The sequence below is a fragment of the Panthera onca genome, chromosome A2, assembly GCF_046562875.1.
Source record: "Panthera onca isolate mPanOnc1 chromosome A2, mPanOnc1 haplotype 2, whole genome shotgun sequence".
In the NCBI taxonomy this organism is placed as follows: Eukaryota; Metazoa; Chordata; class Mammalia; order Carnivora; family Felidae; genus Panthera; species Panthera onca.
The window spans coordinates 18,793,289-18,816,474 of NC_138340.1; the positions used below are offsets into that span (position 1 = coordinate 18,793,289).

At 57.3% G+C, this 23,186-nt stretch overlaps 3 protein-coding genes and 1 non-coding gene across 14 annotated transcripts in view; 2 read left to right on the plus strand and 2 right to left on the minus strand.

The window, feature by feature from the left end:
* Positions 1 to 711: 711 nt before the first annotated feature.
* On the plus strand, positions 712 to 9,769 carry APEH (acylaminoacyl-peptide hydrolase). Of its 2 annotated transcripts, XM_060631019.2 has the most exons (22): positions 712 to 839; positions 915 to 1,047; positions 1,616 to 1,742; positions 2,149 to 2,242; positions 2,349 to 2,424; positions 2,514 to 2,677; positions 2,845 to 2,982; positions 3,080 to 3,171; positions 3,249 to 3,289; positions 3,374 to 3,495; positions 4,032 to 4,092; positions 5,295 to 5,392; positions 6,026 to 6,077; positions 6,902 to 6,990; positions 7,442 to 7,580; positions 8,053 to 8,136; positions 8,217 to 8,297; positions 8,641 to 8,729; positions 8,819 to 9,009; positions 9,118 to 9,220; positions 9,306 to 9,412; positions 9,502 to 9,769. In XM_060631019.2, the coding sequence occupies exons 1-22, from the start codon at positions 828 to 830 to the stop codon at positions 9,605 to 9,607; spliced, it is 2,199 nt and encodes a 732-aa protein (XP_060487002.1). In that variant the 5' UTR covers positions 712 to 827; the 3' UTR covers positions 9,608 to 9,769. The 2 variants fall into 2 exon arrangements, with proteins under 2 accessions (XP_060487002.1, XP_078299194.1); XM_078443068.1 differs by lacking the exon at positions 2,845 to 2,982.
* Positions 9,770 to 10,174: 405 nt separating this feature from the next.
* On the minus strand, positions 10,175 to 15,541 carry MST1 (macrophage stimulating 1). Of its 4 annotated transcripts, none has more exons than XM_060631023.2 (18): positions 14,765 to 15,541; positions 13,983 to 14,130; positions 13,798 to 13,910; positions 13,600 to 13,714; positions 13,381 to 13,517; positions 13,186 to 13,302; positions 12,924 to 13,042; positions 12,575 to 12,743; positions 12,265 to 12,395; positions 12,080 to 12,201; positions 11,817 to 11,953; positions 11,695 to 11,730; positions 11,488 to 11,608; positions 11,248 to 11,325; positions 10,969 to 11,115; positions 10,781 to 10,887; positions 10,540 to 10,679; positions 10,175 to 10,412 (listed from the first exon to the last, which is right to left on the minus strand). In XM_060631023.2, exons 1-18 carry the CDS (start codon positions 14,856 to 14,858, stop codon positions 10,251 to 10,253), a joined length of 2,193 nt encoding a protein of 730 aa, XP_060487006.1. In that variant the 5' UTR covers positions 14,859 to 15,541; the 3' UTR covers positions 10,175 to 10,250. The 4 variants fall into 4 exon arrangements, with proteins under 4 accessions (XP_060487006.1, XP_060487008.2, XP_060487003.2 ...); XM_060631025.2 differs by having other exon boundaries at positions 12,080 to 12,182; positions 12,575 to 12,759; XM_060631020.2 differs by having other exon boundaries at positions 12,080 to 12,182; positions 13,182 to 13,302.
* A 106-nt stretch (positions 15,542 to 15,647) lies between these two features.
* The window catches only part of RNF123 (ring finger protein 123), a 29,589-nt gene continuing 22,050 nt past the window's right edge, over positions 15,648 to 23,186 (plus strand). For 3 of the 7 annotated variants that reach the window (XM_078443064.2, XM_060631013.3, XM_078443065.2), the window contains exons 1-12: positions 15,649 to 15,757; positions 17,245 to 17,362; positions 17,644 to 17,728; positions 20,472 to 20,551; positions 20,697 to 20,791; positions 21,181 to 21,235; positions 21,357 to 21,442; positions 21,714 to 21,800; positions 22,028 to 22,095; positions 22,292 to 22,417; positions 22,802 to 22,916; positions 22,996 to 23,100. In XM_078443064.2, the coding sequence (XP_078299190.1) occupies positions 17,281 to 17,362; positions 17,644 to 17,728; positions 20,472 to 20,551; positions 20,697 to 20,791; positions 21,181 to 21,235; positions 21,357 to 21,442; positions 21,714 to 21,800; positions 22,028 to 22,095; positions 22,292 to 22,417; positions 22,802 to 22,916; positions 22,996 to 23,100 (984 nt within the window). In that variant the 5' untranslated portion in view covers positions 15,649 to 15,757; positions 17,245 to 17,280. The other 4 variants (XM_060631012.3, XM_060631015.3, XM_060631009.3 and 1 more) reach the window with 4 other exon arrangements.
* LOC132679914 (U6 spliceosomal RNA) lies at positions 20,109 to 20,215 on the minus strand. The gene has a single exon (XR_009610400.1). It is a non-coding gene; the product is annotated as a U6 spliceosomal RNA (small nuclear RNA).

Here is a 23,186-nt window from a genome sequence, read left to right on the forward strand (position 1 = left end):
TTTAACCCGCACCCCAGGGCTCTGCGCGCTCCGCCAGAGGAGTGCACCTCGGTCCTTCTCTCCGCATCTACCTGGGAGCCCCTCCAGAACAGGGACTGGTACCTGCTGGTGAATGTTTGCTAAGTAATGGACCAGGAGGAACAGTCAGCCCCAGGGCCGCGGAAGATGCCTGCTGGGGCCAGCTTCAGCCTCTACCTCGCCTCTCCTGGACACGCCCTCTTCGCCTTTTCGTGAATCCGACCCTTATTTGGCTCTGCCCCGTCCCGCCCCGCCCTTATCTTCAAAGATCTGTTGATCCGCGTCCCCCCACCCCCCCAAGGCCCTGTCCTTCTTAGGGCCCACCCCCGTCCGACCTAGCTTCTTTCACCTCACTGGCTATTCCCGACTCAGACCTCACCTCCTCGCTCGAGCCACGTAACTGCTCACAGGCCCCGCACTGCCTACAGACCGATCCTGTATTCCGTTTCCTAGAGCCAGCCCCTCTACTCAGAGACTTCATTTCCTCCTCTCCTAGTACCAGGTCTGGGATTTGGCCTCAGACCAGTTCGCCCTCCTGGAAATGCCTGTTCCTTTCCTCCAGATGCCTGCCCCCACGCTCCCGGACTCCCGGGTCCAAAGCTCAGACGACTCACTCACAGAACTCGCATCCTCACCCTTGAGGTTCCGCCCCTCTGCTTAGGGTCCTCGCCCATTCGTCAGAACCCCCGCCCCTCCCACTATGCTCAGTGGCTCAACAGGCGGGGCCGTTCCTGGCTCCGCCCCCCGGAGCCTCACTTCCGGGCGCCAGCACTCGCCGCCCCGTCCCGCCCCGGCGGCCGAGCGGTATCATGGAGCGCCAGGTGAGGGCTCGGCCCGCGGTGCCCGTGGCCCCTGCAGCCCGAGCCGGGCCTGACCCTGGTGTGTCCCCTGCGCAGGTGCTGCTGAACGAGCCCGAGGAGGCGGCGGCGCTGTACCGGGGTCTTAGCCGCCAACCCGCGCTGAGCGCCGCCTGCCTGGGCCCGGATGTCACCACGCAGTACGGGGGCCGCTATCGGACGGTGCACACCGGTGTGTGTATGGAGGGGAATCGAGTGGCAGGCCCATTCCGGGGCCATGCGCTCGCGTGGAGAGAAGGGAGATGTGGAGGGCTTTATGCTTGACAGTGCACACGAGTGTGTGGGAGAAGACGGGGCTTGGAGAACGTGGACTTAGGGGTGGGAGGGTGCACCCCTCAGAGGACCCTACATACAGGTGTATGGGGGACGCTGCTCGGTGTGTTCTGGCATGGTGCCCTTGATTGCATGAGTTGAGCGTGTGGGAGTAGAATTCAGACCGGGATACATGGTGTGGGCCTTATAGGCTCACCCCCTCAACCTATCCCCTACACGTGCCAGGCTCCTGTCAAGTTCTAGAGTGGAGGTGGTGGCTACTGGGAGCAGTAGTGATTTCTCTCTTGACATGCCATCGGCTCAGGCCTACACCTGAGTTGTGGCCAAGTGTTGTCCATCCTGCATCCAGGATATCTGGAGACAGACTGGGGAGGTGGGCTGGGCTTTCCTAGGGTGGGGGCAGTGTTGAGAGGAGCCTGTACTGGGACTGGTCAGTCTTGTTAGCAGTCTCATGCCTGTCCTCACAGAGTGGACACAGAGGGACTTGGAACGCATGGAGAACATCCGATTTTGCCGCCAGTACCTGGTGTTCCACGACGGGGATTCAGTGGTGTTCTCAGGGCCTGCAGGCAACAGTGTGGAGACCCGCGGGGAGTAAGTTTGAGGGAAGAAGCTTGTGGGCAAAACCATAGCCATCTGCAAACCTTTTATGAAAGCCTTGTGTACCATGTGTCTTGGTGCAGGTAGGGCCCTGAAGGGAGGCCAGGAGCCAGGTTCTTGCCCCTTGTAAGCTCAGTAACATGGCCTGATAAGCACTGGAGGCTTTGTCCACATTTGGGCCCGGACTAGAGCCCATGGAGCTTCAGGGAGGCTGGGGAGAGTACAGCCTCTGCACCAGGCAGGAGAGGCAAGGCCAGCTGCCGTGGTGGAGCTAGAAGGGCTGCAGGGGCTGATGTGGGACCAAAGTGTCAAGAATCTTGTCTAAGAGGTTGTGATCAATAAGGGGGCAGGATGGGGCTATCACTGTATAATCCCGAACTGCTACCTGTGTTCTCTTTAGGCTGCTGAGTAGAGACTCTCCTTCAGGCGCCATGAAAGCTGTGCTGCGCAAGGCTGGAGGCACGAGCCCTGGGGAGGAGAAGCAGTTCCTGGAGGTGAGTCTGCATGAGACCAGGTCGTGGGCAACTGGGGGCTCAGTCCCACAGATGAGGTTCTGTTGTGGGGAGGGGGACAGGTAACCTGATGCCCAGATGTCCTCAGGTCTGGGAGAAGAACCGGAAGCTCAAGAGCTTCAACCTGTCGCTGCTGGAGAAACATGGGCTTGTGTATGAGGACGGTGAGACAGCTGGCTGGTGAGCAGACAGGGTGGACAGGAGGGGCAGCCATAGCCCAGGGCTCCCCCTGATCAGCCTTCCTTGCACCCAGACTGCTTTGGCTGCCTGTCCTGGTCGCACTCGGAGACACACTTGTTGTACGTGGCAGAGAAGAAGCGCCCCAAGGCTGAGTCCTTCTTTCAGACAAAAGCCTTGGACATCAGTGGCAGCGATGATGAAATGGCCAGGCCGAAGAAGCCAGACCAGGCCATCAAGGTGCTCGTGTTCAATGGCCAGTCCAAGAAGGCCCTTCTGGGCAGCCTAGGGCTCAGCGTGCTCCCTGCCCACATTGTGCTTGCCAGAACTGGTGGGGGGGGGGGCGGGGCGCTGGCTTCTAGGGGGCAGGCAAGACAGGCTGGGCATTGACTGTCTTGTGTTCTTAGGGGGATCAGTTTGTGTTTTACGAAGACTGGGGAGAAAACATGGTTTCCAAAAGCACTCCTGTGCTCTGCGTGCTGGATGTTGAGAGCGGCAACATCTCTGTGCTTGAGGGGGTCCCTGAGAGTGTGTCCCCTGGACAGGTTAGCACTGACTTGGCCTACCCCACTCCTGGAGTCTGGGGGGCCCTGCTTGAGCCACTGCCCCTTGTTCACACTTGCCCTGGGGTTTTGTTTACAGGCATTCTGGGCCCCTGGAGACACAGGTGTGGTGTTTGTAGGTTGGTGGCATGAGCCCTTCAGGCTGGGCATCCGCTTCTGCACCAATCGCAGGTGAGGAAGCAGAGCAGGACAGGGGGCCTCACAGCTCAGGCTGGTTCTGAAGCTGAGTGTCTCTCTGGTGGTTCCAGGTCAGCCCTTTACTACGTGGACCTCACCGGGGGTCAGTGTGGTAAGTGCTGGTGCCCACCTGTGCTTTGTTGACACACACTGGCCTTGCCAGCCTGCATGATGCTCACATTTTCATCTGGTCTAGAGCTTCTCTCAGATGACTCTTTGGCTGTGTCCTCTCCCCGGCTGAGCCCAGACCAGTGTCGCGTCATCTACCTGCAGTACCCATCTCTGGTCCCCCATCATCAATGTAGTCAGCTATGTCTGGTGAGCTGGAGGTGGGCGGGGAGTGGTCAGCAAGAGGAAGGGATGGTGGATGAGAGCAGAAGGGTCAGCTTCATCTCCTCATGGGCCCCTCATGGGCACCCTTCTGTCCTGGGTGCCGTGATGGTGTGAGTTTTGCCTGTCTTCCCAGGGCCAGTCCCTGGAGGCTAAGCGTGCTGGCATGGGGGGGGGGGGGGGGGGGCTTTGCTGTCAGGACTCACCACCTTGGAGCACCCTCTGTCTACGAGAATGCTCCTCCTTTTTCTTCTCACCGGCCAGGCTCTGCAAGGGGCTAGGATAAAGTGTGCAGTTAGAGTCTTAGTCCTTCCCCAAGAAGAGCTCTGGGCTCCCTGTGAAAGTCAGAGGCCGCTCCGGATGTCTGTCCAGGTCACCAGAAAGGAGATACATTGGGCTTGTCTCAGGTCCTCCCCTCCCCTGAGGCTACCCAGGGTTATCAGAGAAGAGGATGGGTACAGAGCTCTGTGCCCTCAGGATGCTGCCAGTCCCTTGGTGGGCCTGACCAGGGTGTTCTCTTGCAGTACGACTGGTATACCAAGGTGACTTCAGTGGTGGTGGACGTCGTGCCTCGGCAGCTGGGAGGTAAGGGGTGTGTCTTTGGGTGGATGCAGTGAAGCCTGCAGTTCTGTTTTCCCTCCATCTGTCATTTGCATGCAGGGCCAGCTGCCTCAGCTCTTCTTTCCTGGGTTCCGTCTGAAGTATCTGAAGTATCCCTCCCTGTTGGGCCAGCCCCATGACCAGCCTGCACAGGGAGTGGGGCCATCACCATAGGGAGCGGTTCTGATAGAAGGAAGTCAGCTGGACCAAAGCTGAGATCAGAGTGGCCCAGGCTGGCAGGGGATTTAGATGGTTTCATCCCCGTGCTGCATCTCCTCGGTAGACCTTATGTTTCCAGTGGCTGGTTAAATCCTCTGTTCCAGTGGGGTCTCAGAAAGTGCACTAGGTTGGAATGTCCTACTTGAAATGCTCCAAGCTCAAGGGTACTGCATTGTTCCACTCCCAGTCCCCACCCTAGCGTTTGTCCCATCCAAGCCTTTGAGTCAGTGGGGTCTCTGGGTGGGTAGCTCTTGGCCAACAGGGTCTGGTCACAGTCTCAAGTGTTCACTGCTTTGTTTGGGATCCTGAACCATCCCAAGGACCTGAGGGGTTATAGTCTCTTTGTTCAGGACACCTGCTCAGTTCCAGGGGTCCAGTGAACAAGATATGTTGTCTTTATCTTCTTTTGGGGTTGCAGGGATACAGTGGTGGGGATCTGGTCTGAATCCCAGCTCTGTTCCTTATTAGCTATGGGTCCTTGGGTGGTGTCCTCACCTCTTTGAGCTTCATTTATTATCTGTGTGGGGATGGATCTGTGCTTCTTTATAGCATTGTAGTGAGGGTTAAATGAGTGATATTGAAGTATGGAATTTATTCAGCCCTCTTTGCCAGGCACTCTGCTAAACACCATAATGGACAGAAAGGTGTCATCTTGGTTGCAGCACTTGGTCCCTATCAGAGACCCAATAAGAGCAGTTCATAGGAGAGCCAGTGCTTTTCTTCCAAGCAGCTATGGTTTCTCTCAGAAGCTCTTGAACTCTGCCTCTCCTGGGTCCTCAGAGGTGTCCACCCCCAGCCCCCTCTCAGGCACCCCCTCATCACCTAGGGTATCCCCATGTGTAAGACTGCCATTCTGTCACAGCTGCAGGGGCCTCTTGTGAATTCCTCAGCAGCCCAGCCTGCCTCATAGTCTTGACCTCCCATACCTCCACTGCCAGATATAGCCCTCAGCCCTCCCATCTTTGCAGAGGACTTCTCTGGGATCTACTGCAGCCTTCTGCCTTTGGGATGCTGGTCAGCTGACAGCCTGAGAGTGGTTTTTGACTCAGCTCAGCGTAGCCGGCAGGTAAGGGGCCCTGTGTTGAGAGGCAGACTCTCTGACCAACCTCCAGGAGCCCTGGGCCTGGGGCATAGCATATGCACACTGCTAGCTGGAATTCCTAGCCATAAGGTCTTGCGAGTCCCTTCCCTGCCTGCCCCTGTCCTGGACTTACTTTTTCTTGAGGAGGCTGCTGTCTGCCCTGGTGCCCCACGACAGAACCCTTGGCCTTTCTTCCTGAGGCAAATGTGTGATTCCCCTTCTCCCAGGCATTTCCAGCTGGAGAACAAGGGGGCTGCCACTAGGGTGGGTCCCCAAACACTATACAGGGAACTGACAGAGATGGGACAGAGGCTTTCTCCCAGGAATTGGGTGGGGACACCTACAGTGTGCCAGACTTTTGAGTGTGATATCATTTGTTCCTCGTGCTACTTCAGGGGCTCGGAGGCATTCCTTGCCTTGCCCAGAGTCAGGCAGCAAGTTGTGATGGGGCTGGGATTTGAGTCCAGGCCTTCAAGCCACTACTTACTGCACTGAGGAGGTGTTGCCATAATTGCTTACAGCCCTGCCCTGGCCCACAGGTCCCTAAGAGAGGAGGTGGGAGAGGGACTCATAGGGCTCTTGGATGTGGTGCCACATGTGGGCTCCCCTTTGCTTCAGGACCTGTTTGTTGTGGACACCCAGATGGGCACTGTGACCTCCCTGACAGCTGGTGAGCAGGGCTGGTGAGCAAGCCAGCCAGGCCAGGGGTGGGACTGGGACTCCAGCACATGGGGCAGTAGTGGCACTCTGGGCCACTCTGCACCGCTGGCTGTTCTGCAGCCTTTACTGCATCTCTCAAGGACCCTGACCATGCAGAACCTTCCCAGCCAACAGACTGTCTCCCTTCTCCACTCTGCTCTGCACATCCCGGCCCTGCTTCCGCACACCCCTGCTCCTCAAACCTACAAAGTTTTCTCTTGCCAAGATATGCCAGAGTCATCCTTCCCTGGCCTCCAAAACCTCAGAGGCGGCTCTGCCATCCCAAGGCCCATGAGGAACCCTGTGCTGGCTCCCTCATCTTCCTCTTATGTGGGCCTGTGACGCTGCCACTAAAATGTCTTTTGAGTTCTATGCCTGCCCTGACGATAGTCATTCCTCCACAAAGCTTTCAGAGTATTGTTCCTAAACTGTATCTCATGATACATTCCCTGCTTAAGAATCTCCTTGGACCCCACTGCCCAGAATCAGCAGCACTCCAACCCCCCAGGCCTAGCTGCCAGCCTTGAAGACTGTAGTCATTAAGTGGTGGGTGGACGTGCCATGGAAGTCTGTTGTGTCCCCAGATCTGGCAGTCCCTGGGCTTAGTTAGCATCTGCTGGATGAACAAGGGACTAAGCAGGAGGCTCGCCCATGGCTATGTGCAGTAGGGTGTCCTTTTGTGGGTGTCCCTTTGCTTCTCAAGGTAAAAGGGACACCTTGGTATACAGCCACCAGCCTGGGACCCTGGTTATGCAAGGAGTGGGTGGGAAAGGTGGTAGCATCTGCCTTCTCCAGGGGGGTCTGGTGGAAGCTGGAAGCTGCTGGCAATTGACCGGGACCTCATGGTGGCACAGTTCTCCACGCCCAGCCTGCCCCCAAGCCTGGTGAGTGTTGGTGGGCCCCAGACCAGGAGGTGAGTGTTCTGAGTAGGCAGAGCTCCCTAGGTCAGAGAACTGGCCTGAGTCTGACCATGGCTGGTTAGCATTTGAGAGACCAAGACGCAGGCCCAGGATGGTCCACAAGGTCTGGCACCCATTGGAACTACCAGGTGTAGGTCTGCTCTATAAAGAACAGGGTGCCTGGGAAAGTGGCCAATACTCTGACGTAGCAGAGCACAAGGAGACAGTAGAACCTAAAGGCTCAGAAGGGAGGTGTGTGCGTGTTTGTGCCTCTGTATATACCAGCTCACAACAGGAGTCTCTCTGGAGGATGTACCCTCTGGAGGTGGGTAGAAGGCCCAAGCATAGTGAGAGCTGCCCACCTCCCACCCTGGGCAGAGGTAGAAGGGCAGGGAGGCAGCCAGACCACCTATGACACACTCTTTCCCCTTGGCAGAAAGTTGGGTTCCTGCCTCCTGCAGGGAAGGAGCAGGCAGTATTGTGGGTGTCCCTGGAGGAGGCTGAGCCTATTCCGGACATCTCCTGGGCCATCCGGGTACTGCAGCCACCGCCAGAGCAAGAGAATGTGCAGTATGGTGAGCTGGGCCATGGCAGAGGGACACCTTCTCCAAGTTCCCCAGCACACGGCTTCTGTGGTCACCGTTCTTGCCTCTGGTCTCACATTGTGGGGTTTCTTGGGATTACCTCTAAGAGGTTTTCTGTTCCTCTTAGGCATGGTTATGGGGAATAGCCTCTGGGTATCTGGACACCTACTCTGGGTATCAGGGCTGGGCATCACCAGGCCAAATCCTCTGCAGTAGGGAAACCAAGGCTCAAAGAAGACAGGCCTTATTTGAGGTCTCTGGCCACCCCTCATCCAAAATGCTGTTCCAACTGATTGGGGTCCTTGACTAGGGCAGGAGTGTGACTCCTGGCGTCCAAGTGTCTCAGTGCAGGCTACCTTGGCCAGATCACTCTTCCAGAGGTCAGCCCCAGACCTGCAACTACAGCTCAGGAAGCCCCTGGGCAGCAGGACTGGCTCTGCTGACTGCTGTCTTTTCCCTGCAGCCGGCCTTGACTTTGAAGCAATCCTTCTACAGCCCAGCAACCCTCCAGATAAGACCCAAGTGCCCATGGTCGTCATGCCCCATGGTAGGCACCTGGTCTAGGAGCCCCTGCCCTCCCATCACTCGTCCTAGCTGGCTCTTTCACCCTCTGCTCCATGTCTGCAGGGGGACCCCATTCATCCTTTGTCACTGCCTGGATGCTGTTCCCAGCCATGCTTTGCAAAATGGGTTTTGCAGTACTCTTAGGTGAGTGAGCAGGGCGCTGTGGCAGTGGTAAGGCTGTGGAGGGTGATGGAGTGGTCTGGTTTGTACAAGCATCATAGGTACCACCCTAGTCTCCAGGCTTCTCTGCAGCCTGGACCTGGCAACCATCACCAGGAACTGGCATGGACCAGCCTCAGGCTCCATAGGGACTTCCATGGAAAGTGCTGTGGTCACTGGGCAACAGCCTCAAATCTCTTGGCCCCTTCGCCTTGACAGTCTGTGGTACAGCTGGCCTCAAAGCCTACTTCACAGATGGGTGAAAAGAGTGTCCAGAGGGCTGGGAATGTCCCTTAATCACCCTGTCTGGTTCCTCTCTGGCTTCCAGTGAATTATCGTGGCTCTACGGGTTTTGGCCAGGACAGCATCCTCTCCCTTCCCGGCAACGTGGGCCACCAGGATGTGAAGGATGTCCAGGTAGCAGGGGCTGGGGGGTAAACCGTTAGGGTGTGCTCCATTCAGCTGGGTGGGCAGCTGGCTGCAGCACACTCTGCCCCACCCTGTAGTTTGCAGTAGAGCAGGTGCTCCAGGAGGAACACTTTGATGCTGACCGAGTAGCTCTTATGGGTGGTTCCCACGGTGGCTTCCTCTCCTGCCACTTGATTGGTCAGTATCCTGAGACCTACAGTGCCTGTGTAGTGAGGAACCCTGTGATCAACATTGCCTCCATGATGGGCTCCACTGACATCCCTGACTGGTGAGTGTGCTCCACAGGTCCCTGCCCTTCTCTGTCTCACCTCATACCCCCATGGAGCCCCTACATGCTTCAGGGCTCCTGGGGCTGTATCAGCGCAGTCTCTTACAGGTGCGTGGTGGAGGCTGGCTTCCCCTACCGCAGTGACTGCCTGCCAGACGTCAGCGTGTGGGCTGAGATGCTGGACAAGTCACCCATCAAGTATACCCCTCAGGTATACATCCCTCCCTCTGCCCAGTGTGCTGCCAATCTGTCCAGAGCCTTGGGGCCCTGCTCACTACCACTCCCCACATCCCCAGGTGAAGACACCGCTACTACTGATGCTAGGCCAGGAGGACCGGCGTGTGCCCTTCAAGCAAGGCATGGAGTATTACCGTGCCCTCAAGGCCCGGAACGTGCCTGTTCGGTGAGTGCATCAGGACAGCCCTGGCAGCTGGTGGGCAGGTGAGCAGAGAGAGCCGTCCAATCTCAGACATTGCTGCCCGACCACTACAGGCTCCTGCTCTATCCCAAAAGCACCCATGCACTTTCAGAAGTGGAGGTGGAGTCAGACAGCTTCATGAATGCTGTGCTTTGGCTGCACACGCACTTGGGCAGCTGAAGCCATGCCTCCCTGCATGAGCTGGTTGGCATAAACCACACTTTCCTCTTGGAGAGCCCCAGGGTCTGGCAGATCGGCGAGAGGATTCCTGGGCTCTGGACTCCATGGATGGGTGAGCTGAGGAATGTAGGCTATACAGTCATAATAAATGAGGACACAGAATCTGGTTCCTGCTGGTACTTTGTACCAAGCCATCCCTAACTCCAGCCTCACCCTGGGGGTTCAGAGACCATAGGCTCTGGGTGTGGTAACCTTAAGGACCTCACCTACCTCCAATGTGAGAGGGAGGGGATAGTGAGAGGCTCAGCTGCTGCCTGTCAGGGCCAACTGGGATACTCCCAGGCTAGCTGTCTCTGCAGCAGCTCCTTCTGTTAGAAACTGCCCTACACCACCCTTCTCTTACCACCAATTTGTCTAGGGAACTAGTGAGGCCCTGCTTTTCCACAGTGGCCACAGGCTAAGGTAGTCCTAAAAACCAGGTCTCCTAACCCAGCTATGCTGGGCTTGAACCACGTGCATACAGCAACTGATTTCCTAGCAGAGGCTAAGAAGCATCCTGCACAGATGTAAAGAGGAGAGGCAGCTTTATGTCTGACAACAACCTTTGTTCTCTCTCCAAAGTAAATGGGATTGAAGGCTGGGCCTAGCCCAGCCGCATGACCTTGTGAATCCAGTCCGTAAACACAGAGACACGCATGAAGATGGCTGGCCAGCGGGGCCGGGCGCACACTCGGTTGGGGATTATAATTCCCTCCAGGACCCAGCAGTCATGGGTAAAGCAGGCAAGTGGGCCTCCGTAGTCACCCTGGTAGATGGAAGAACTGGTAAGAGAGCCCTAGGCCAAGGCAGAGACTAGCCCCCTTGTGGATAAAGTAGTCCATTTTCAGCTTCCCAGACCCTCCCTGAGCTGGGAATGGGACCCTGGTACAGACCTCACAGGCTCCCACAGGGGCCAAGAGTCCCTCAGTGCACATCTCACTCTCCCGTATGCGTCCTCGGTGCTTGATGTTACATTCCTGGTTGGAGATGACATTCAGCGAGGCCACATTCAGGACTTTGTTATTCCCTGTACCTACAGTAAGAGGAATGGGAAGGAGAGGGCCTCTGGATAGAATTTGAGGCTAGGCCTCCTGCCTGGGGTAGTCCATGCCGCTGTGCTGTGCTTTTTCTTACCTTTGGTCTCACCCCAGCCTGCGATCTCACACTTGGTACCTGGTGGCACCACATACCTCTCGGGGGGCAGGCAGATGAGTGCCACTCGCTGGTTCAGGGTCACAGGTCTTTAATGGGAAATGAGGGCACTCAGGATGTGAGCCCCCAAGGGTCAGCCCCACCTCACACCTTCTTGACTTGTCACACACCTCTCCAGCTTGAGCAGAACAAGCTGGGAGCCGGAGGGCCCACACACCATCTTGGCCACTGGGACCTGCTGCAGGCCTGGCTCTCCTGGCTGTGGGTTCTGGAACAAGGTGCCCAACCACACCTCATAGCCCATGAGAGGCATATGGCTGGGGGAGAAGCTCTGCTAGATCAGTCATGACACGCAGCCTGCTGCCCCAAGGCTTACCTGGGAAAGGTGGCTAAGGAGAAGAAGAAGGCAGGGGGGTGGGACTGGGTCCCCAAATCCAAGGGAGGCTCACCAGGAGGAGAAGCACTGCCGGGCCGTCAGTACCCACTGCTCCTTCACTAGGGAACCCCCGCAGAAATGCTGGCCCTGCCTGGAGGAGTAGAGATTAGGAGAAAACAGTTCTGGGACACAGGCTGGACCTGCCATCTCTTGGCCAGGACCTCTGAGGCCAGGGACAGGTTCCCACTCCCCTGGCATTAGCACGGAGGATATATCCTCAGCTCCTCTCTTGAGGAGAGGCAGTGTGCCTCACCGATTGCGCAAGCTGACTGTCCAGGGCGAGTTCCCAGGCTGGCCCCCCACCACACGCAGCTTGGAGCGCTGCTGGTCCAGGCGGGTCACCCTCTTGCCACACTTCTCAAACACCACCTGGTCTGGGGGACAGGATGGGCCGCGGGAAACTCCCAACTAGATGGAGGCCCCAAAGAGACCCCAACCCACACCTGGTCCAAGTGCATACCTGGGGGCTCCAGGATGGACGGTGGTTGGTCGTCATCTGAAAGAACCAAGTTCACCTGCGTTGAGGGAGCCAGCCTTCATTGGTGGAGACTGGGGGCGGGGCCCCGAGGGAGGGTCACTTACGGCAGCGTCGCAGTGCACAGTAGTCGAACGGAGTACCCGGGTCCGTAGTGTAGCACCAGGGCCCATGGCTATCCCTGTCCGGGTTCCGGCAAAAGTTCTCCTCCAGATGCGCGTGGGGGGCAGAGGTGGGTGTGAACCTGAGTGGGCAAGGGAGTAAAATCCTAGCAGGGTAATCCTGACCCTGCCGGGCTCCAGTTGGAGAGGCTACGGCGTGCCGCTTTAGGGTTCGGCAGGGGAGGGGCCGGGCGCGCGGGCCGACTCACTGCGGCTTGTGTGGCCTCTCTGTGGACCAGTGCTGGCACGGGACACCTTTGCGGGTCCTGTTGACCAAGCCGCGGTACCGCTCCCCCACGCCGTGGTAGCAGTCTGTGACGGGCGGGGATGGCTACTGGCGAGTTCTCGCCCCAGCCCTCCCGCTCCAGGCCTCCAGTTTCAGCTTGGGCCTTACCCTCAGGCCGCACGTCGTCGGCGCAGCGCCGGATCTGGTAACAGAAGGCCACGCGCATGCCAGGCCGTGACGTAAAGCACCAAGGCGCTTCCGAGCCGTCGGGGTTCCGGCAGAAGTTCTCCCGAAGGTCCCTGGGCGGGCGCTTCCCTCAGCTCTTGGTGGGGCCCATCCCGCGGGCCAGCCAGCCTTTGACTGGAACCCCGCCCCCCCCCCCCCCCCGGCCCCCGTCTTTCTTCAAGCGCCGCCCAGGACCCCTCTCCTAACGTCCCCGCCGCAGGAGCACGCCCCCAGCGGCGGCCCGCCACCTCACTTGCATGCGTATTTCTCCGGAGCAAAACGATGCTGATGGGGGTTCTGCGCGTCCCACCGCTGGCAGGGTACGCCCGCGGCGGTGGTGTTGGCCGTGCCCCTGTAGCCCTCGCCCTTCCCGCGGAAGCAACTGAGCGTCGTGGCCTCGTGGCGCGGCTGTGCCTCCGACCCTTGGATGGACCAAGGCTGGTCGGAGCCTGAGCGGGAGCTGAGACCCGGGCTGGGGCTGAGGCCGAGGCCAACTCCAGTGGGTCCACCTCCGGGTCACGCCCAGTCGCTCCTCTTTCCCCAGTCAGGCCACGCCCCCACGTTTCCTGGGTGCCCTCCCAGGCCCCGCCCCCGTGCCCTACCGCAGCGAGGGAGGTCGCAGAACTCTCGCTCCACCTTCGGGTCGGTGGTATAGCACCAGGGCCGCTCGGAGCCGTCCGGATTCCGGCAATAGTTGTCGTCCAGATCTTTGTCAAGGAACCTGAGGGCGGTAGCAGGGCGTGAACAAAACCCCGGGACTCGGGCACTGCCTGTCCCCTGCTATTTACCTGGCCCAGCCCCTGGAGTCCTGGCCCCTCCCCTAGCCTGGCCCCCTAGGTGCCGAGCCCGCGCACACGTACTTGCCGGGCTCAAAGGGGTGCGCGTGTGGACGCTGCAGGTCCCAGCGCTGACACTCGCGTCCCGACTCGGTGCGGTCCACTGCGCCGCGATACTCCTCGCCATTGCACCAAACGCAAGCGGCTGGAGAGACAGTGCCGGTGGGTTCGTGGACGGGCGTGGGCATGTTCCTCACTCCAGTTTGGACCCAGAGCGGCTTACCTTCCCGGCAGGACTTGATGCCGCAGGTCTGGAAGCGCACTGCAGGGTCTGTCGTGTAGCACCAGGGACCTCCTGGGTCCCCGTCGGGGTTTCGGCAGAAGTTCTCCTCCAAGCCGTTCCGGAGTGTGGGCGTGTACCTGGTGCAGAGAGCAGCAATTCAATGCGTGTTGGGGTGGGGGCAGGAGCCAGCCGGGCAAGGACAGAGGGGAGGTGTCTTACTTGTGGTCATTGGGGAACCTATGGTTCCAGCGCTGGCAGGGTAGGCCGCCAGTGGTGATGGCCACCGTACCACGGTACTTGACCCCATTGTCCATGACGCAGGTCCGCACATAGTCTGGGAGCAAGAGGCCCATTGTCAGTAAGTCCTGAGGCCTCAGCAGCCCTATCCATGGCCCACCCTTCTCCACAGCCACTTACCTTTCTTTTGGAAGAGATCACAGCGCCCTGAACGTTGCAGCTGTGTATAGGGTGAGTATTGGGTCCATGGCAGCAATTGGCAGCCGTGGCTGCTCACATTGTAGTGGAAGGCCCTGGGAGGACAAGGCACAGAGTCACCCAGGTTCCTCTGCCACCCAGTCTTATCTAGTCCTGTGGCCACTCACCTGCAGTCCAGTAGGGGCCCGCAACGCCCTGCACACTCCTCAGCATCTGCCACATGTTCTTGCCAAGGCCCAGGCCCCACTGCATGTAGCAGGTGTTGCAGCTCTGTACCCCGGAGCACCTGGAAGTCATTCAAGGGCGAGCGCTGCCCTGCGGGGATGGGCATGCATGTCAATGCATTTATATCAGCACATCCATGCTTGGTTCATTCAGGGGATCAAAGCTACAAGGCCTCTGGGATGGACCCTGTGGGTACGTTCAAAGGTCACACCCCTGTACAGGGTGGGAGAAGCAGGCCCAGACGTGGTAGTTATCAACAGTGGGCAAAGTACTAGGCTCAGGTCTAAAGCCTACACTTTATGAGAGCAGTGGGTGGTGGTGCCTGCCCTATGGAGCTCATTTCATCTCCCAGATGAGAATGCTAAGGCTCAGGGCTGTTAAATTACCCTGCAAAGACTCAATCCAGGCATTCTGAGTCCAAGTCTGAGCTCTCATCAGCTCTAGGGCATATGTTAGGTTAGAGGGTTAGATGAGGCTCATGAGGGATAATTGCCTGCACGTGTGCATGCATCTGTGCAGTTTCAATGCTGCCTCAGTGCTACAACAGATGTTCTAACTCAGGCCTGAATAGGCAGGGGCTGCCCAGCTCCGCACAAGAAGCCAAGAGCACTCATTGCTCCATGCCTAGTGGGAAAGTGAGCTCCTGGCTTGAATGGCAGGCTGGGCCTAGCTAGGGCTGACTCCTTCCTGAAGGCAATTGGGGATCAGGGAGCGGGGCACTCACCAGGGACCCTTGAACACTGTGTCAGAAGCAGCAGCAGTGGGAACCACCCCATTCTCCTGGCTGGAGGCTGCACTGTGACCCACCACAGCCGCATCCGGGAAGTTGTGAAACCTGTCCCTACGGGATTGGGTGGCTCTGCCTCCACACCCCCACCCCAGGCCTGCTAGAGCCTGACCTGAGACCCAGTGGCAGGAATGGGGGTGGAGCCAGGCCTCAGGCCCCCTGGGTGAAATGTCAGGCCCCTTACTCTGGCCTATGTAGTGGGCAGGTGCTGGAAAGTTTCAGTGGGGACACTTGATGTGCCCTGGGGTAGGGATGGAGACACCCTGAAGCTCACATTGCTCTGAAGGGGAAGTTAGTGTGGACATAATTGCTGCCAGAGGCTGGGGAGCCCCTGGGTGGTGTGATATTAATCTTTTCTGAGCCTCAGCTTTTCCTCGTAAAGTGGCAAATGTTCCCTGACCCAGCCTCAAAGCGGCCTTCCCCTTTTGCTGTCTTATCTGCCCCAGCTGTAGGCAGGTCAGCCCACGCCCCTGGCAGCAGGGCCCAGAGAGGCTCCCCTCGCCTTGCCATAGGTGCCATCCCAGGAAAGGTAAGCGAGGCGACCTGTCTGGCCTGAATGGAAGTGGGGGTGACAGGTAGCAGGGACCTTGGCAGATAGCCTTTCAAATGTCCTAGCAACCTCTGGGCTGGGCCTCCGGGTATGGGTAGGAGTTGCGATAGGCGGCCTGGGGCTCCAGTTAGTACATAGCATTCCGACCCGGCTAGGCTAGGTGCTTCTCTTGCGCAGGCGGGGGTCAGAGGCGGTTGGGCTGTCCGGCGACGCAGAGGCCCTGAACTACCCGGCTGGAGGCCGCGAGGGGGCTCCCTCGAGGACGCCCGGCGCTGACTGGTGCGCCTGCGCGGCAGGCGCGCTGTTTGGCCCTGGAGGCGCGCCGTAGACAAGAGGCTGGGCGGATGTTGTGAGCCGGGGCGCCGCGGCCGAGGCTGGGGGTGAGTGAGGGGCGGCTAGGTTCCGAGCTGGGCGGGTCCCCGCGGCTTCCTTCGCAGCTGCGGCCGGCCCAGCGAGGGTGCTCACAGCTCAGGGCTTACAGCCTGTGATGCGAGACTCCGGGCTGGAGTTGACCTGAAGGTTCCTCCGGAGCTTGGGGCCGGGCGGGGGCGACTTGGGGGAGACATGCGCTGCTCTTCGCGTCCTTGGGCTCCGAGATGGGGTCGGTTCGGTCCGGAGCCCGGATTCCTCGGCGGGGCTGGACAGGATCGACGTGGCAGGGAATCCCCGAGCAAAGTCAAGTTCCGCCTATCACCTGGGTCCTCAGCACCTGACACCCGGAGTGGATGTCTGGAAGGTTTGCTGATTAAATGAGTGATCAGGTCTAATCTGCCCTGCACCTACTCTGGTATGAGAGGCGCAGCGGTCATGGATGCCAGCGGAGGGCCCGTGGTAGGCGGCAAGGCGGGACAGTCACCTTCTCGAGGGGCGGGCGTGGTGCAGACTGAATGGGCAAGGGTGTGTGGTGGGAACGGAGGACCTGTTTGAGGTGAGATAAGGAACTGGGCTGCGGAGGAGGGAGTGCAGTCTAAGGCAGTGCTAGAAGGCCAGGCTGTAGACCAGCGCTAACAGAACTTTCTGTGATGATGGAAATGTTCTGTTTTTAGTGTCTCGTACAGTAACCACTAACCATATGTGGCTGCTGAATCCTTGAAATGTGCTTAATATAACTGAGAAGTTGAATTCTTAATTTTTATGTTTTAATTCAAATTTAAATAGTCACATATGGCTAATGGCTACTGTATTGGGGACAGCAAAGCTGTAGATCAGTGAGGCAGTTACCAGCGACTTAGTGCATCTGCAGCTGCAGCAACACCATGACATGTAAGGGATGGACAGCACTGGGAAGACCAGCAGGGTCTGCAATGATAGCTGGGTGGTGCTCTGATGGAGCTGAGATGATGGATGAGAGGCTGTGTGTGTGAGTGGGAGCAAGACAACTAGCAGGCCTTTGGAAAAGAGAAGGGAAGATCCTGGCCTTAGGTATCAGTAGGACTTGTAGGTGGAGATGGCCCCAAGCCCTTGGATGATGGACCACACTTGGGGAATGTGGTGTAGGGTTCTCTCTACTGGGAATGAGCTAGACCTAGTGTGGCTTACAACTGAGAAGGATACAGGGTCTCTGTCTCTAGGCCACCTCACTTTGGACAGTTTGGTCTGATTTTCCTGGGGTTGAGACATTTAGTTTGGTTTAACAAACCTATATCTGGCAACTGCTCTCCGTTGGGCTCTGTGCTGAGCACTGGAACATGGTGGAGCCCTGTGTAGGAAGCTGGGAACCCCTGGTTTCTTGCCCCGGGTTGGTTTGTGTGTGAGTGTGCATGTACCTGGCCTCACCTGCTCCCAAGCTTTCTTGCTGCCCCAGAACTGAGGTGGGTATGGGGGCCCTTGGTTGGCCTCAAATAGATAGGCTCTGCCTCCGGCTCAGCCCCCAGGACCGCTGGCTGCCCAGAAGAAATGAAGGATGGCATCTAAGGGGTCCAGCATGTCTTTCTCCCGCAAGAGCTATCGGCTGACATCAGATGCTGAGAAATCCAGGGTCACAGGTAAGGGCTGACGTGTCTGGGAGGAGGCTCCTTGTGTTGAGGGAAGGAGAAGGAAAAGACAAAAGCGGTAAAGTCCCAGGTCTGGTGAGCTCCAAGCCTTGCTGCACCCCTTGTACCTGTGAGCCAGCTCTTCTCCATCAGCCGCGATGGAGCAGTGCACCCAACATGACTGCTCTTGTGACCCCTGTGGCTAGCCTAGGACCAGGAGCCTGTAGAGCCAGCCCAGTCTAGGAGCTTACACTGACTGTGTGACCCTTCTCTTCTTCTGCCCTGTGGCACAGGTATTGTGCAGGAGAAACTACTGAATGACTACCTGCACCGCATCTTTTCCTCTCCTGAGCATGCGCCCACCGCAGCCACCAGCAGGTATGGCCATGTGGGTAGCCCCTGACTCCAAAGGACCAGCCCAGAGCCTCTGGGTAGGCTGGCTTGGGTTCTGTTCTCCCTCTACCGCTCCTGGCTGTGAGACCTCTGGCCAGAGAGTCTGCCTTCTGGACTCTGCATCTTCATCTCCTCTGGCCGTGTTAGTACTTTCTTTCTGAGGGTGTTGTGGAGGTTAGGGAAGTGGTACACATTCAGTCCTCAGGAGAGCACCTCACTCCTACTCCACAATCAGCATCTGGTCCCCACATGCACCTGCCTGCACATCTGTCCCACCCCAGTCCTCTGTAGCTGCCACCTGAACCTATAAAGTGCAGACCCTACCAAGCCCCTTTTCCTTGAAAGTTGAGTACATTATTGTTCCTAAAAAAGTTACAAGTGCACTTGAGCAGAAACTTAGAAGAAGAGAAAACGTCTGTGTGTCTTGTTCTAACTTGACCATTTGAGCATAATTTTTCTGTTTTTCTTACCTTGTGATGTGTATAGTTTGGATTATGCTGTATAGACTTTTTTTAAAGTTTTCTGTCACCTTCAGTTCTTTTTAAAGTTTTATTGAGAAATAATTGACATATAATGAACTACATGTATTTGAAGGGTAAAATTCAGTAAGTTTTTATCCAGATAACCTGTTAAACCATTATTGCCATCGAGATAGTGGATCGATCCCACACCTCGAAAAGTGTATAGAAGTTTAGATTCTATCTTTGTCATTAAACATTATCTCCTGAGTGTTTATTTTCTGTATTACAAATTAATCTTGGTGGGCATCTTTTAGGGCCAGGGGTCTGTTGTAGCCTTTAGCACTGCCCTGGTTTAGAGGAGCTTTTGCTTTTGTAAACAGTGCCGCTGTGAGGATGCCCAGGGTTGGAATCATGGGCTGGAGCATTTGAACTGCAGTCACTTTTAAGACTCTTGCTACATTACTTCTTCAGAGGGTCACGTGGATTCTGCCTTCCTGCAGTGAGGCATGGGTGTCCCTATCTCTCAGCCCTCCTACCAGCTGGGCTCTCCTGCCTTCCACAATCTCTGCTCTCTGGGCAGCCACAAAGGGCAGTGCTGTTGCGTCTTCCATTTAAATGTCTGTGGTGGCCATAGGATTCCTACTTATGGAGAGCTACTGCCCACCTCCACTCCAGCCCCATTCCTGGCCTGTTTCCAAGGCCATCTGATCCCTACCTCATGTGATATCAGAAATGGTCCTGCTGCCACTGCTTCTGTGGCTGCCAGGAGGGAGAGCAGGTGGCAGGGCCATCAGTCAGTGCTTGTGTGGATGCAGAGCCCTGGGCTGGGACATAGGCGATCCAAAAAGGGCAGGCAAGTGCTGGGTTGGCCAAAGGACAGTGCTGCAGGCACTCGCTGAGGCTGAGCTGCCCCCAGCTGCTCTTGAGAGCAGGCAAAGAACTAGAGCAGGCCTCCCAAGTGGGGGCCGGTAAGCACTGCCATGACAGAAGGCTTTATCCTTGGGCCTGTTGGGGTGTTTAGAGAGGAGGTTGACTGGAACTTTCCAAGCTACTGGTGGGGCACCCCATTGCATGGCTGCCACTTGACCTTGGCTCGGGGGTTAGTAGGAATGGGGAAGAGGATTCACGCCTCTCTACCTCTGGCAGCTGAGTAGTAGCTCACAACTGGGGAACATGTGGTTCCTGAGCCAGGTGAAGCTACTTTGCCAGAGAGTTGGTGCTTTGGCCCATCTATGTCCCTTCCAGAGCCTACCCTCTAGACCATTGAATGGAGAAAGTGCTGGGATCAGAGGTGGCAGAGAGGTGCCAGCAGTCTGTGGGCTGCGTCCAGATGGGCACTGGTCTCTGTTCTACTCGAGCCCTGCTAGTTACTGCCACCCCATTCCCTGCTATTCTTAGCAGCTGTACTCAGGACAGGGCTGGCCAGCATCAGACAGAGGCCTTTCTCCTCTGAGCATGTGTGTTGGGTATATAAGGGGGCCACTCAGATTTCCCCAGCCCCTCTGGCTGGGGCTGATGGCAGATAGGCAGGCCAGGTGCTCTAGTTTCCTATACAGATGGGTACAGGACAGAGCCAGCTAGCAACTCAGAGGGCTCAGCCCTTCATCCTCCCAAGACATGTCTCATTCAACACAAACTTCCCTGGCTGGGACCACAGGCCTGGGATCAAGGGCTGGCCTAGCTGTCATTGGTATAGGCTGCCTTGGGGATTGGTACTTCTCCCAGCCTTCCTCTCCCAGGCAAAGCAACAGATCCTTCTTTAGGGGTGGGTAGGTTATGGGCCATGCAGGGAGCACACATTATGCCTTGGAATCTTCATAGCATCTCTGACATACAGCTATGTTCCCTTTTTACAGATGAGGGAATTAGGGTTGAGGAAGGGCTCTTTTTTTTTTTTTTTTTTTTTTTTTATGGAACACTTCACGAATTTGCGTGTCATCCTCGCGCAGGGGCCATGCTAATCTTCTCTGTATCGTTCCAATTTTAGTATATGTGCTGCCGAAGTGAGCATTTTTTTTTTTTTTTTTTTTTTTTTTTAAAGTCCTGAGGTACACCACATTGGACTGGTACTTTTTAGTTTAGTGGGTAGTCCAGCCTTCTGACCGCCCCCCCTGCATTCAAGAATATAGGACTAGGCACAAGCCTTTTTCTGGAATCTAGGCAGCCACTATCCGAAGCTCAGAGGAAAGGGAGTAGGAGAGGGGTTTAGTGTCATCTGACTGGTTTCAAGGACTTTTGGGCCCCTCGCAGCCTCTTGCTCTCCCCAGGAAACCCCTGAACTTCCAGAACCTGCCAGAGCATCTGGACCAGCTGTTACATGTAGACAATGAGGATGAGGAGAGCCAGGGTATGTGGCAGCTTCTGGAATGGGATTGGGGGAGCCAGGCTGGGCCCTGGAGGCCCTGGGGGCTGCCTTGGGGAACACAGTATCCTCTATGCATTCTGTCAGACCCTGTGCCCTGCCTGACCCCACACCTACCTTTCCCTTTCAGGACAGGTTGAAGGGCGGCTTGGCCCATCCACTGTGGTCCTGGACCACACAGGTGGCTTCGAGGGGCTTCTTCTGGTGGATGATGACCTCCTAGGGGTGAGTGAGGGCAAGGCGAGGCCCCAGGTCCAAGCCCCTCCTGACAGCCCCAAGCTGCTCCTGATGTGGCCTTGGTCTCTCTATCCTTTTTTATGGGGCTGCAGCCACAAACCCCTCCTGATGTGCTCATTGAGTCCTCAGCCCCCAAACCCTCCTGATACAACCCTAAAACCTACTCGGTGCAACTCCAGCCCCAAGCTGTTCCCATCACAGCCATGAACCCCTCCTCTCATGCTGCCACCCCTCCCACCCTGTTCAGGCTCAGTGCGGTATTGGCTAGAACAGGCAGGCACCACCAATACAACCCGCGTTGAGGATGGGGCCATTCCTCTTTGGGGAGGCACTCTGTGTGCCCGAGAGGAGGCTCACCATCTCTACTCTTCACCCAGGTGATTGGACACAGCAACTTTGGTACTATCCGCTCAACCACGTGTGTGTATAAAGGTGAGACCATGCTCTGGCCACCATGCTGTGGCCCAGGTTGTTGGGAGGGGATCTGTGGGCCCAGGTCTGAGGCAGGAGGCAGTCTTTTTCTATCTGCTAGGCCTGACTTGGTTTATTCCAGGGAAATGGGTCTACGAGGTGCTCATCTCCTCTCAGGGACTCATGCAGATTGGCTGGTGCACTATCAACTGCCGCTTTAATCAGGAGGTACGTGTGAGAGAGGCCCCCTCCTAGGGAGACATGCTGCTGCAGGCCTCATCAGGGCTCCGGCAACCCACCAGACCACATGAGGTCTGCTTGGAACTGTAACCCGACTGCCCTCTGGAGGAGGAATGCGTCCCACCCTGCCCTAGGACAACAGCAACCCAGGCCAGGAAATCACTCCTTCCCTCAGAGCATCAACCCTTTTCTCTAGAACTCTGTGGGTGCAAGGTTGACGGCTGGTGGGCTCTGGACCTCACAGACCCTTCTTCCCTAGGAGGGGGTTGGAGATACACACAACTCCTATGCTTATGATGGCAACCGGGTACGCAAGTGGAATGTGACCACAACGAATTATGGCAAGGTGAGGGCCAAGACCCCTGGAACCCGCTTGCCCCATGTTCATCCTCACAGCTTGGGTGGGAGCCACCAAATAGCCACAAGAGACTGTAGGGCAAAGGGAGAGGGCAGAGACTCAGGTGCTCTGTACTTATGGCCACCTACCCTGAGGGGTAGTGGAGACACAGCCAGGGGGCAGAGCGGGCAAGCTGCTGGGCTTCTGTATGTCTGTAAGGCCTCCTCCCCTGGCAGGCATGGGCAGCGGGAGACATCGTGAGCTGCCTGATCGACCTGGACGATGGCACTCTGTCCTTCTGCCTGTGAGTCTCCTGCCTCTTCCCACAGGCCTGGCCTCTGGGACCTCCCTGAGCTGCCCTCAGCTTCCCAGTCCCTTTAAGGGGGCCAGGCCGACTTTAATAGCCTGAGGGTGGACAGCCGCAACAGAGCCTTGCTTACTGGCCTGTTTCGGCTACATCCTTCTTAGCACGGGCTCACAGGCCTTCCCTTCTGCTCCAGGAATGGCGTGTCACTGGGCACCGCTTTTGAGAACTTGTCCAGGGGCCTGGGCATGGCCTACTTCCCAGCCATCAGCCTTTCCTTTAAGGAGTCTGTGGCCTTCAACTTTGGCAGCCGTCCCTTGCGATATCCTTTTGGGAAGAAGTCTGTGGACTGCCTGGAAGCTCTTGAGGAAGCAGGGACGAGGGACTCCCTGCCCTGGGAGTTCTATGGGCTGGTGGTGGGCCATGGTTGCCGAGGGGAGAGGGGCGAGTACAGCTTAGGTGGGTGCCGGGAGGCACAATTCCTATGGCAACCTTATTAGGTGGGTACTGTACTGTGTGGAACAGATAAGAATGTGAAGCGGCAGAAGTTGCACCCCACAGAGACAGAGAGAGCTGTGCCGCAGACTAGGCCTTGTGACTCCACAGCCCTGCCCTGGAGCCTAGGCCCCTCCTTGGGGATCTCAGTGGAGAGGGATGGGTGCATCTGAGCCACAGACCAGGTATTGCTGGCTTAACTCTGTGCCACCTACCCAGTGGCAGGTTACCGGCCCCTGCAGGACCCACCCCGTGCTGACCTGGTGCGGGCACAGAAGTTGCTGGGCTGCTTCCGGGCAGTGCTCAGCGTGGAGCTGGACCCTGTGGTGAGCCAGGGACTGGGCCGGGTGAGCTGAGGGCCTTCTGCAGCCCTTTGACCCCCACTGTCCTTTCTTCCCCACATAGGAAGGCCGGCTGGTGGAGAAGGACAGCTCCGAGTGGCAGTTGCAGGGCCAGCCCACCGTCCTCCTCACGCTGGCCCACATCTTCCATCGCTTTGCACCGCTCCTGGTGAGGGGATGTTTGGGAGGGGAAGAAGTGGGCTGTGGCACAAGTGCCGGTGCTAGGGGCTGGGAAGCCAAGGCGCATGAGGCTCA